Below are 13,867 nucleotides of genomic sequence, written 5' to 3'. Positions count from 1 at the left end.
GCTCTTCCGATCTTATATATATATAAGGGACACAAACAGTCAATAAAAGAGGGATGTAAAATATATTTATGATAATGTATTTTTAGTTAACTCATTGCTAATGAAATGTAGACATCAAGGGTAAACCACAAAGTTTCTCACCCTCTCTTTGTGGATAGAAAATTAGATCAATATTACTAGTTTCATTATCTATTAGCATCTCATCAGTGATTAGTTACTCATTTCCTATCCACTTGAAGACTAGCAACTTAGAACTATTTATAATTTATACAAACCTCTAATAGAACTTATTTTAGTCTTCCTTAGTTATGTAATAGTACATGCATTGGCAACATGAGTTATTAATTAATCAAAGCACTGCAGTGAAATAAATAGAAGCGTGTGCTTACTTAAAACACACAGAGGTTTTGTTTATATTTGTATTTGTCCTAAATATCTGTATGTGTGTGTGTATGTATCTTTTACTTGTTTCAGTCATTGGACTGTGGCTATGCTGGAGGTTTTAGTCAAACAAATCAATTGCCTGTACTTTATTTTTAAGCTTGGTACTTATGACATCTCTTTTGCCGAACTGCTAGGTTACAGAGGTGTAAACAAACCAACACCAGTCAAGTAGTGGTGAGGGCACAAACACAAAGACACACACATTATACAGTCTTTGCAACATAATTAACCCCTCAGCATTTAAACCAACCACATCAGACCCAAATATTCTCCTTTTATATTGAAACTGGTCAGACCTTGCCTCTCACACCTACCTTACAATGTCATTCTAAAAATAAACAACCTCCTTTGCATAATCTTGAAGCTATATGAGATAATGCAGGATTAATTTAACACAAATGTGAATAAATAAGCATTACATTTGACAGAGTAATCTGAATGCCAAAGGGTAAATAAGATTAACTTAAAGGGTGTCTTTGTTCAAATAACTTAGGTCTACATGACAGAGTGATAGTTTGTCTTCACTTAGCTTACCACAAAAATAGACACAAGCCTACTGACTAGAAATAGCTTAGACTAAACATGAGCAGCCTTTTTTAGAGGCAAACCACATGAGACATGGTGCATCATCAGGTGGGCTGCACTACTAACAAAAGTAAAGGTAATTTTTTGTTAGGTATGTCATTCAGAAAGTCCCAAGGGGCCACAGGTTATCCACAACTGCTACACATGCAAACACATGCTGCATTCAACTTTCTCTCATCTCTCTTTGAATTTGCTAAACATAAATGTTAGTGATATACTGGAGTCAGTCATATTTGCTTCAAAATAGTCTTCATTATTACTGGTTTCAAATTTCGGCACAAGGCCAGCATTTTCAGAGGAGGGGAAAGTTAACTACATCAACCCCAGTATTCAACTGGTACTTATTTCATTGACCCCTGAAAGGATGAAAGGCAAAGTCAACCTCAGCAGTGTTTGAACTCAGAATGTAAAGACAGATGAAATGCCACAAAGCATTTTGCCCCAAGTGCTAACAATTTCCCAGCTTGCCTTAGTCTTCTTTATTATTGATAAGCTCAATAGAATGACTCACACATATTTACATACAAAGCTTATGGCTGTGGGAAAATTGGTAGAGCTATGGACAAAACACTGTGCTGTATGTTAATCACATCCTTTTACATATCAAGTTCAAATCCTACTGGAGTCAACCTGGATTTTTACCCTTGTGAGGTCAATTAAAAACATTGTCAGTGAAATACTGGAGTCATTTAAGTCAACTATACCCCTGATCCATGTAAATTCAAGGCTTTGTACCAATGTTATAAAATCAATAGCTGTTGTTAAGGTTGATGTATATTTAAATTCTTGTCTTTCTTACAGGAAACTGGAGAAAATGCTTTACATATTGCTGCAAGAAATGGCCTAGTTCCTGTTGTACAGGCAATGTGTGCCTATGGTTGTGTTGTAGATATGACTAACAGGGTCAGTATATTGATTTGTCAGTTTGTATACCTGTCTATTCATCAACCTGTCTGTCCGTTTGTCACTATGTCTGTAATATGGCTAAATCAGGTGGGGGTGGCCACTGGGCTTGTAACTCCTGGTGATTTAGAGCTTTATCTTTTACTTGTTTCAGTCATTGGACTGCAGTCATGCTGGGACACTACCTTAAAGAAGTTTAGTCAAATATATCTCAACCCCAGTACTTATTCTATCAGTTCTTTTGCCAAACTGCTAAATTACGGGGTCCATAAACACACCAGCATCTGTTGTCAAGTGGTGGTCAGGAACAGACACAAACACACATGCACACACACACACATACTTATACTTATATCTACAGACTTTTGGGCACTTGTACTCACTTACATTTACATGCATTCATGTGCACAGTCATACATGCATACATTTACATACATATGCCTATTAGTGCCCATACACTTGCATATATATATGTGTGTGTATGTATATGTGCACTCTTTGTTAGTATGCACATGCATGCACACACACTTTCTTCTCAGTGTTTCTCTTAATCTCTGCCTAGAGCTAAACTCTTTTCTATATAAGTAATTAGACTTGGTGGCGGTGGTGGTCTATATAATCCCCTATTATGATATTTGGATTAATTACAGAAAGCACGACCTAACGGCTGCAAACAGAGATGATTTAAGTGTAACCCATCTTAAATTCCTCAGATTTTTTAATCTCCACATTCTATTGACATTCCACTCGATACAATTTCTCAAACCCTCATGTCCTAGTCGGAAGGGATTCCACTAGAACAAATGAGGTTGTTTTCTGTTAGTCTCACTTCCCATTGCTAAGCCACTCCCATTCCTTCCTCGCCCCACTCCTCTGCTCCTCTTTGAAAGTGTTTTCTTTTGATTCTTAGTTTTTTGTAATCCATTAACACTTCTGTTCTGGCTGATGGTGAGTTTGAACTTGAGGCAATGAGCTTACAAAGCTACTCTATCATCCTTTCACTTTCAGTGTTTGCCCATCCACCATCAAACTCCACCCCACCCACCTTATTCTCTTTCATCTTTTTTGTTCTTTCTATGTTTTGGGGGGTTTTCTTTATTCAAAAATTTTTTTTTTTTTTACCTTCTGTCTCATGCTCCACTTTCCTTATTTTTTCCTTGTTTATCTTTGTCACTTCATTTACTCATTTATCTTTTTACCTTCCCTCATTGTCCATTTACAGGCAGGAGCAACGGCTTTACACCTGGCCAGTAAGGCTGGTCATATTGAAATTGTCCGGTGTCTTTTACTATCAGAAGCAAATGCTGATGCCAAGAATAAGGTAACATTCATCTTTCTCATCTCTCTTCTTTCTTGGTTGTCTTTGTTTTAAATTATGTCGCTAATAAAAGTAGATACATGAACCCTGCTTCACAGTTGTGTAGTTCCAGGTTCAATCCCACTGCATGGAATTTTGATATAGCCTCGGGTCATAAACAGCAGTGAGCTGTACTTCATCAGGGTACCCCAGTGTAACATAATACCTGCTCTGTGGGTATCCTTTAGGAGAGTTTGCAAATATCCAAGCTGGGGTTCAGTTATTTCCCCATCCTTGCAAGCTGCAAATTATTTTCACTAGTGCTAGTACCATGTGAAAAGCACTCGGTACACTCTGTAAAATGCTGGTATTAGAAAGGGCAACCCAGCTATAGAAATTTTGCCTAAGCAGATATTGGGACATACTGTTGTCCTCCAATTTGCCAGCTCTTGTTGAATCATCAAACATGGAAGATAGCTATTAAATGATGATAATGATGGTAGTGATACTGAAGGAAAAGCTGCCAAGGATAATTACAATGTTGTTGAGGCAAGACACCTGCTGTAAAAATCTCGACTTGGGCCTGCAGAGATTATGAATACTTTTTCTCCTGATCATTTTGATTTTTTAAAATTTACGTCTAGGTGGACCTAGACAGTGAGGAGAAAGGTATTATGGCTTGATCTGTTCCCTTGACCCTTTTCAAGGTATCCAAAACTGGTAAGAAGAAGAGAGGAAGCTATCCTCAATGCTTGTTATTAAAGTGGACCCTTCTAAAGACTCAGGATCCAGCAGAAGTGTGAAGACTCAAGAATATGAACAATCCCTCCAATAAGTTTTTATTTACCAATTTTCACTCATAAAGGCTTTGGTTGACCCAAGTCTGTTGTAGAACATGCTTACTCAGTGAGCTGTGCCACAGTGGGATCAAATCTGAAATCCCATAGTTGCAAATGTACATCTTAACTAGACACCCTTATCTGTACAGGGTTATCAAATTAGGTGACCAGTAGGGGATTATATTTGTTTCTTGTGATTGTTGATTGAGGATTGGGAGGACTAATAATCAGGCACATAAATTGCCATGTTGAATCAAATTTACACAGTTTTAAACTTTTTAGACCTTTCCAACACCATAAGAAAGATGAATTATAGGCTTGCAAACACTATTTTGTTTACTCATTACTATAGAAGTGGAGATATAAAGATTTTCACTAATATCCTTTGATGGTCAGTGCCTGGTCTTTGGCGTTATTTTTTTTAATTAAAAAAAATTTTTTTTTACAGATTATTTCTCTGTTTCTTTAACATTTATTATTATGTTCTCTGTTGGCATCAGGATGGTGTTACTGCTGAAATCATGGCACTAGCTCAGGGTTATACAGAGATTGCTGAACTGCTGAATAAGGTCCATGGGGTAAGTTAAACACATTCTATCTCTATTTATTCAATAAATAATTCTTTAAACCTTTTGGTGCTAACCTCACTGAGACTGGTCCCTTGATTGTATGATACAATGTTACATACTAATGATCTAAATCAAACACTGTCTAAATTTCATGTTAATTTATATTCTAATTACCAGCTTAATGATGACGATGTTATTTTACTAAATTCTTCGTTATTTTCAAAATTAATTGAAATGAAAATATTTCAACAGAAATATAGCAACAAAATGGCTAATCCTGTTGATACCTACCTGCTTGTCACTGTCTCAGTTTCCCCAGGAGAAAGGATCATTATTATTATTATTATTATTAACCATTATTTATCACTGCAAGGTGGTGAGCTGGAAGAATTGTTAGCAGCATTTCATCTATTCTTATGTTCTGCATTCAAATTCTGACAAGGTTGACTTAGCCTTTCATCCTTTCAGGGTCAATTACATCAACCCAGTTGAGCACTGGGGTCAATGAAATCAACTTAACCCCCACCCCCACCCCACAATTACTGGCATTTTACCAAAATTTGAAACCATTATCATCATCATCATTATTATTATTATTAACCATTATTAATGACTGCTGTTTTTTCTCTCTGCACAGGATCGAGTTACTGCTTTCATCCAACAATTAAATCCACAGAATCAAAACCTGTCTCGAATCAAAGTTAAGGTCCTTGGTTCAACTGCTGTTGGAAAATCTACCCTTATAGAATCTCTCAAATGTGGCACCCTCTACAGTTTCTTTCGAGGGCGCCTCTTTAGTACTGGCTCTCTATCTGCCAGAGAGAAAAGTTTGTATATTTTCAACACTTTCTATTTAGAATACAATACATTATTACAGCTTCAACACACATCACATGACAAAATTTTTACTTACTTGTTTATTATTTATGAGATTCCATGTTAGACACTTTGGTAAAGATATATCTTTCTTCATATAAAACAAGGGTTTTCAACCATTTTTTATCTATGCATCCCTTTGGAGCCATTCAATGTTAAAAAACTAGTTTTATAGAAACTGCTTGTAAAATTTCTATTTTGTTTGTCACACATTAACTTGTCTGCGTTGAACTATGTAAAATGTCAGAGAAAGAAACCTAGCTGCTTCTTGCATCATCATCATCCTTATCATTTAACGTCCGCTTTCCATGCTTGCATGGGTTGGACGATTTGATTGACGACTGGTGAAACCAGATGGCTACACCAGGCTCCAATCTGATTTGGCAGAGTTTCTACAGCTGGATACCCTTCCTAACACCAACCACTCAGAGAGTGTAGTGGGTGCTTTTACGTGCCACCGGCACGAAGGCCAGTCAGGAGGTACTGGCAACGGCCACGCTCGAAATGGTGTATTTTATGTGCCACCCGCACAAGAGCCAGTCCAGGGGCACTGGCAGCGATCTCACTCGAAAGTCCTTGCACATGCCGTGGGCACAAGTGCCAGAAAGGCGACGCTGGGCATAGGTGCCATCACACGATGAGCTTCTTTCAATTTCCGTCTACCAAATCCACTCACAAGGCTTTGGTCGGCCTGAGGCTATAGTAGAAGACACTTGCCCAAGGTGCCACTCAGTGGGACTGAACCCGGAACCATGTGGTTGGTAAGCAAGCTACTTACCACACAGCCTCTCTTGCGCCTACACTATAAATTGTAAAAAAATTTATCTGTGCACAGTGTAAGCATCACCCCTCCGGTGCCATTTTTTTCATAATTACTATTCATTCAGACATTATACCTGAGTCAGAAACCTGTTGTTGTTGACAAATGTAATAGAAAGATATTAACTTGTATAGCTGTAATTGTGGTAAATTTATTAAACTGGAGTTCACATTCCATTCTTTCAGATCGGTCCCGGATGCTACGTCAATACAGCTTACCAACACCACTTTGCTACTCAATTGGTAACCCTACATATACCAAAGGAATAGACATCCAACAAGTAAATGTCAAAGGTTTGTACCATTCCTGTCCAAAATTTTGTTAACAATGAAGTAAGAATCACTGTGTCTTGATTCCAAGATCCCAAAATATTCATAATTGTATTTTCTACTGCAAATGACAACAATCACTCCCATCTAATGGTCGTGTGATTAAGCAGTTTTTTTTTAGGCTTTTTTTTTTCTTTTGTATTTTATATATTTAAGTGAGACTCACTATGTGCAGGAGTAGCTGATAAGTTTGTTTTCTAACCACATGGTTTTGTGTTCAGTCCCACCATGTGGCATCTTGGGTCATTGTCATCTACTATAGCTTCAAGCCAACTGAAGTCCTGTCAGTGAATTTGGTAGAGGGAAACTCAAAGCTGCTGTTGTGTGTGTGTGTGTGCGTGTGTGTGGGTATGCACATGTGTGTATTTATGCATGTGTTTGTATCTGTTTGTCTTGACATTGCACAATAGTCATAATCAAGTATCAAGCTGTTTCTTTTATTTCAACTCTTTCATGGAAACATGTCTGACCATGGGGTAAAATATTACCTTGCTTAGAAACAGGCGGGGATTGGCAATGGGAAAGAAATTTGGCCATAGAAAATCTACCTCAACTAATTCCAACCGATCCACTATTTTATTATTATGGCTGGGTTCTAACACAAACCACCACACTTCTCGACCCATCATCAGTGCCTGAATGTCCAGGGTACATTCCAGGCCAGTGCCTGCAATCAAGTTAATATTTGTGTGACAATGTTTTCCTCTTCTTACATCACCATGACATGCGTTTCACAAGACCAATTTAGATGCTTCCAGTTCAGGGTGGCACATGCAGTGACCCAATAAATGCAGCCGTCTTTGTCTGATCTTCTCACTAACTTTCAGCAGGTCTCCATAAAGGTATTCATTTGTCAATTATTGCTGCCATTTCACATTTAGGGACATTCATAGCGTCTTCAACTGATCGTTGGAAACATGGAAGAGTAGATGTAAAAATGATGATGAGGAAGAGGAAGACTTCCTGTTTTGTGTTCATGCATATGTGAATGTTAACTTCATCACCCTTTTTAATCTTTCTCCCTCTCCCACATGAACATACATGCATTTACACATGTTTACATGTATCATTTTTAATTCCCTAGGAATTGGTGATGTGAGCATTTGGGACTTCTCTGGCTACCAACCTTATTATATGCTCTACGACCATTTTTTACATGACCAAACTTGTGTCACCATTATTGGATTTAGTCTAACGGATTCCTTTGATGAGCAAATTGCCCAAGTGATGTTCTGGTTGAATTTTGTCAAGTCCAGGGCTGGTCTGCAACCTCCTCTGGGTAAGTTGGAACCATTTTCATTAACCTTCTGCTCCTATGTTGGTACATGAGCATGCATTTGACATCACATTAACACACACACACCAATGCATATTAGCAACAGAGGCAGTATTAATACCAAGAGGTAACATTTATCCCTGCTTAAATGTGGATGTTCTATTAGAACAAACTATACTGATACACTAAGCATGAGAGAACTTCTCACATATTGGAAGTGTGCATTTTGCACCAAAAGGCCAATATAAGAATTTCATTCACAGTAACTATGGCAGTATATGCACAGACATATATGCACCAACAAAAACTCACCGTCCTACCAATGTGCACTCACCAACAGACACAGAAACACAGATGCAAACCAACATATTTACCCACACACGCACATTCACCAACCCTGCTCTCACCTGTATATGCACTCCGAAAAATATACAAATACAATATAACACACTCACATATACAGGCACATAAGTTAAATAACAACAATCACTCCCATCTAATCATTTTTTTTGTTGTTGTAGGTCAGTGTGGAAAACCTTTAAATCCACTTGGGGTCATCCTCGTTGCAACTCATGCGGATCAAGCTACCAACTGCAACCGTAACAATCGCGGTGAATATGTCTGTAAAGAGACACAAATGATACTTACAAAGGCACAGAAGGAGTTTGGCAATGACATGGAAATTGTGGATCGAGTATTCGTTATAGACACCCAGGTGGCTGGTTCATCTGATATGAAAGCTCTCAAAAGACAAATTGCTGAAATGAAGGCACAAATTGTAAAGGTTGGTCACCTTCAGAAATTACTCTCCTCTATTTGTTCCTCTCTTTCACATGCAAATAGATTATTGAAACTAAGATTAAAAGAAATTTTTAATTTGACTTGGTGAGATTTCCCTTGATATCAAATATATATGTGGCACGTGTAAAAACATTCGAGCGAGATTGTTGCCAGTGCCGCTGGACTGGCTCCTGTGCAGGTGGCACGTAAAAGACACCATTTTGAGCGTGGCCGTTGCCAGTACCACCTGACGGTGGCACGTAGAAACACCCACTACACTCTCGGAGTGGTTGGCATTAGGAAGGGCATCCAGCTGTAGAAACTCTGCCAAATCAGATTGGAGGCTGGTGTTGCCATCCGGTTTCACCAGTCCTCAGTCAAATCGTCCAACCCATGCTAGCATGGAAAGCGGACGTTAAACGATGATGATGATATATATATATATATGTATGTATGTATATACACAAGGGGGTGCTAGCTCTGGGTAAAAGAAAATACAAGAAGATTAGTTGATTATGATTTTATCCAATAGATTCCCCTCTCAGTTTCACACACTTATTGCAGCAATCTTTCAGTTTTTATAAACCCTGTAAAAGAACATGAAAGGTTGGGCTTCCAACCAGGCCTTTTGCAATACCCTTGAAGCCAAGAACTTTTCAGCACCCCCTCTTATATGCTAACTCCACTGATCTTGGAGATGAGGTTAATGGACTATTGGGGTGTTACCTCTCATTGTTAAAAACATTCACACAGGTGTTAGGAGGGGTATCAAGCCATAGAAACCATACCACAGCAGACAATTGGAGTCTGGATAGCTCCCTGCTAGCCAATCCCATGTCAAATTGTCTGACCCATGCCCACATGGAGAGCAGACATTAAATGATGATGATGACAGACAGATGCAGGCAAGGCTGTGTGGTTAAGAAGTTATATTTGCAGCTGTGGGGTCTCAGGTTCATTTCCACTGCATGGTATCATGGGAAGATGTCTTTCACTGTGGTCCCAAAATCTTGGGCAAGTATCTTCTACTATAGCCTTGGGCCAACCAAAGCCTTTCGAAGAAATCGACCCCAGGACTTATTCTTTGTAAGCCTAGTACTTATTCTATCGGTCTCTTTTGCCGAACCGTTAAGTTATGGGGACGTAAACACACCAACATTGGTTGTTAAGTGATTTTGGGGGACAAACACAGACACATAAACATATACACACACATACATATATATATATATATATATATATATATGTATATATATATACATACATAAGACGGGCTTCTTTCAGTTTCTGTCTACCAAATCCACTCACTAGGCTTTGGTCAGCCCGAGGTTATAGTAGAAGACACTTGCCCAAGGTGCCACCACGCAGTGAGACTGAACCCAGAACCATGTGGTTGGTAAGCAAGCTACTCACCACACAGCCACTTCTGCGCCTATTTGTTAAATAACAAATATATCAGTAACAGATAAAAATCGTCCTAGAAGTGGCTGATGAGAATGCACTACAGATATATTTGTATTTCTAATCCTTCAGCATTCAGATTTCCTTGTCAAATATATTGTTTATTTATTTACATTGTTTTGAATTAATTATGCATTATCTTGTGGCTTCGAGATTTCAATGTTGTGTTTGTATATTTTTAGAATGGCATTGTAGGGTAAGTGTGAGATGTTGGATCTGGTCAGGTTTAACATGAAACCGGTGGAATATTTGGGTCAGATATGACCAGATTAAATGCTAAAGAATTAAACGCAGCACATCCATAAAAAATATCTTCAAATGAATATCCCAGTAAAGTTTCTTTTTTGCAATGCATTTACATTGAGTGTGATATACAGATGGCTTTTTTAATCCAGTACTGCTTTTTTGCATATAAAGGACTTATATTGACATTGTTACATCTATTTCAACAGTCATTACCACAAACATCTGGCTTCTTGGAACTCATGGTCTCACAACTTCCGTACTGGCGTCGAGCCTCATCATCATATCCAGTATTAGATTGGAAGAGTTTCTCAGAGCATGTTCGCACAAAGATTAACCCCTTAGCAGGTGAAATCGATCTAAAATCCCTTGTGCACCAGTTACAGTTAATTGGTGAGGTAAGTCTTGTTTTCTTGCTTGCTGTACATTTAAATAAGTTCAAATTCCACTAGTGTAATATTTTTTTTTTTTGTCTTTTGTTTTCTTTTTGTTTGTCTCTTCCACCCTTTCAGGGATCAAATAAGATAAATCCTCCCAATGTTAGAATTTATTAAGGATTGTGGATTGGCTGAATCATTAGAGCATCTGCCTTTGATATTTGTTCCATCTCTTTACATTGTGATTTCAAATCCTGCCTCAGTCAGTTTTATCTTTCATCCCCCTAAGGATGATACAAAAGTACATATCAGGCTCTGGAGTTGATATAGTTGACTAACCCTCTCGCATCAAAATTGCTGGCTTTGTGCCAGAGCTAGAAAGGATCATTATGATTATTATTATTATTATTATTATTATTATTATTATTATTATTATTATTGAGGTGAGCTGGCAAAATTGTCAGCAAGCTGGGCGAAATGCTTAGCGGTATTTTGTCTGTGTCTGCCCCAATGTTCTGAGTTCAAATTCCACCGAGGTCAACTTTGCCTTCCATCCTTTCAGGATCGATAAATTAAGTAGCAGTTGAGTACTGGTGCCAGTGTGATCGGCTGTTCCCCTCCCCACAAAACCCAGGCTTTGTGCCTATAGTAGAAAGGATTGTTATTATTGTTATTATTATCAAGAGGGCAAGCTGACAGAATCATTAGCACACCAAGCAAAACGCTTAGTGGCATTTCATCTGTCTGTTCTGAGTTCAAACGTCACCGAGGTTAACTTTGCCTTTTGGTCTTTCGGAGTCAATAGAATAAGTACCAGTTGTGCACTGGGGTCAATGTAATCAACTTATTCCCTCCCCTAAAATTCCTGGCCCTGTACCAAAATTTTAAACCATTGTTATTATTATTATTATTAAGGCGGTGAGCTGACTGAATCAGTTGCACGCTGGGCGAAATGCTTAGTGGTATATCGTCTGTCTTTACATTCCGAGTTCAAATTCTGCCGGGGTCAACTTTGCCTTTCATCCTTTCAGGGTCAATCAAATAAGTACCAGTTACGCACTGGGGTCGATGTAATCAACTTAATCCCTTCCCCCAAATTTGAGGCCTCGTGCTTCCAGTAGAAAAGATTATTATTCTTATTATTATTATTATTATTATTATTATTATTATTATTATTATTATTATTATTATTATTATTAAGGTGGCGAGCTGGCAGAATCGTTAACACGCCAGGTAAAATGCTTAGCAGTATTTCATCTGCTGCTACATTCTGAGTTCAAATTCTGCCAGGGTTGACTTTGCTTTTCATTCTTTTGGGGATCAATAAAGTACCAGTTGAGTACTGGGGTTGATGCATTTGACTAGTCCCCTCTCCCAAATTTCTGGCCTTGTACCTTTAGTAGAAAGGATTATTATTATTATTATACTAACAACATTATTATTTACTTTTCAGGTGATTTACCTTGAAAATGAAACTGGGCCTGACCTTGTGGTACTCCACCCCAACTGGTTGTGTACGGATGTCATTGGAAACCTCATTTCTCATGACAAGATCCTCCAGACTCGGATTACAGGTTGTTTTACCATCGATGAATTTCAACTAATGTACCCCGAAACTGATGCTCTAGACTTGCTTAAGGTTCTCGAATGTCTCGAAGTCTGTACACAATGTGACAATGATGGTGACGTCGAATATGAATTCCCTTGTTTGAATTTCGTTGAAACCCTGAATGGTCTCTGGCAGAAGGACTCTCAACACTATGCAGATGCTATCTACGGCGGGATGCGGATAATATCTGTGTCAGATTCCGGTAATCAGTTCAAATACCTCTTCCCGAGAGTTCAGGTACAGCTGAGAAGGACTTTGGTGCTGGAGAATGATGATCCTTCACTTGATTTGTACCAGTGGCACCACGGTTCCAAATACTGCTGTGGTGAGTTAGAAGGAATCCTAAACATGGACAAAAATGAACAATTCTTTGAAATCAAAGTCCGTGGTCCAAAAGAATCTCGGACAGCAGTTTTCTACTTCCTCGAGGACTTTGTCACAGCTGTCGAACAAATCATTCATGACATCTGTCCCTATTTTCAAATAGAGCGACACATACTTCACAGGGGACAGCTAGAAGAACATGTAAAAGTGGTATCCAGCTATTCTCCAAGACAGCTCATTGAATGTCAACTGAATCATACCCTTAGTGTCAAATTGGACAAAATGGAACCAGAATGCATCGCAGAGGTTATTTTCCTCGGTTCCCCTGATGTCATGGATAATGTTACATTGGGGGTGGACTTGCATATTTCTATGCTGACTATCCATGCGAGACGTATTTTGAGTGCCATGCTCGACCCTGCTGAACCGATGGGGCGAGACTGGTGCCTGCTAGCTGTAACACTTGGGCTTACAAAAGTTCTCCCTTCACTGGATTCCAGCAGCAACAAGCACGAAAGCAAAACGAATCGAACACTAGAAGAATGGTCATCAGACTCTAATGCCACTGTGACCATATTAGTGAATAGACTGAAAGAGATGGGTCGTGGGGACATTGTTGAAGCTCTCTACCCCCATTTTCTTCTTTACCAAGTTGGATATGAAGACAATAGTGGGGAAGACAATAGTGGTGGAAGTCGACAGGGCACTAATGTATCTACAAACACCCTGTCTAGTTTGTCTCGGTAGGGGCTGGAGGAGAAATAAAATGGACTGTCACATAATGGTGCTCACACTGGCAGCTCTCTCTTTCTCTCTCTCTCTCTCTTTCTCTCTCTCTCTCTCTCTCTCTCTCTCTTTATCTCACTGTATTCCAAGCTGCAACACATACACATGTCTATATATGTATGTGTGTGTGTATATATATTGTATATGTATACATATGTATGCGTGTGTGTGTTAGAAAATTCATTTTGATTGGGACTCTTGAGGTTTCCTTACAGCTTATGCAACTGGTTGAATAAACCATCGAAAGGAAATTTGAAGTCCCAATCAGAAAGAATTTTATGATAATTCTGATGACTCTGTTTTTAGTATTGAGTCTCCCCCCCCCCCCCATCAGTATAAATGTTTAGTC

General features: G+C 38.7%; 1 protein-coding gene across 1 annotated transcript in view; it reads left to right on the top strand.

Moving 5' to 3' along the window:
* Nucleotides 1–13,601, top strand: part of LOC106873719 (death-associated protein kinase 1) — a 218,404-nt gene extending 204,803 nt beyond the window's left edge. The window contains exons 16-24 of the mRNA XM_052972187.1: nt 1,831–1,932; nt 3,155–3,253; nt 4,569–4,646; nt 5,275–5,464; nt 6,519–6,626; nt 7,747–7,941; nt 8,460–8,722; nt 10,632–10,820; nt 12,253–13,601. Coding sequence (XP_052828147.1) covers nt 1,831–1,932; nt 3,155–3,253; nt 4,569–4,646; nt 5,275–5,464; nt 6,519–6,626; nt 7,747–7,941; nt 8,460–8,722; nt 10,632–10,820; nt 12,253–13,479 — 2,451 coding nt within the window. The 3' untranslated portion in view covers nt 13,480–13,601. The remainder of the gene's footprint in view (nt 1–1,830; nt 1,933–3,154; nt 3,254–4,568; nt 4,647–5,274; nt 5,465–6,518; nt 6,627–7,746; nt 7,942–8,459; nt 8,723–10,631; nt 10,821–12,252) is intronic.
* The last annotated feature ends 266 nt before the right edge of the window (nt 13,602–13,867 follow it).

This window comes from Octopus bimaculoides, chromosome 12 (genome assembly GCF_001194135.2).
Source record: "Octopus bimaculoides isolate UCB-OBI-ISO-001 chromosome 12, ASM119413v2, whole genome shotgun sequence".
NCBI lineage: Eukaryota > Metazoa > Mollusca > Cephalopoda > Octopoda > Octopodidae > Octopus > Octopus bimaculoides.
The sequence above is the reverse complement of the archived record's forward strand: the minus strand, read 5'-3'. Positions and strand labels throughout refer to the sequence as shown.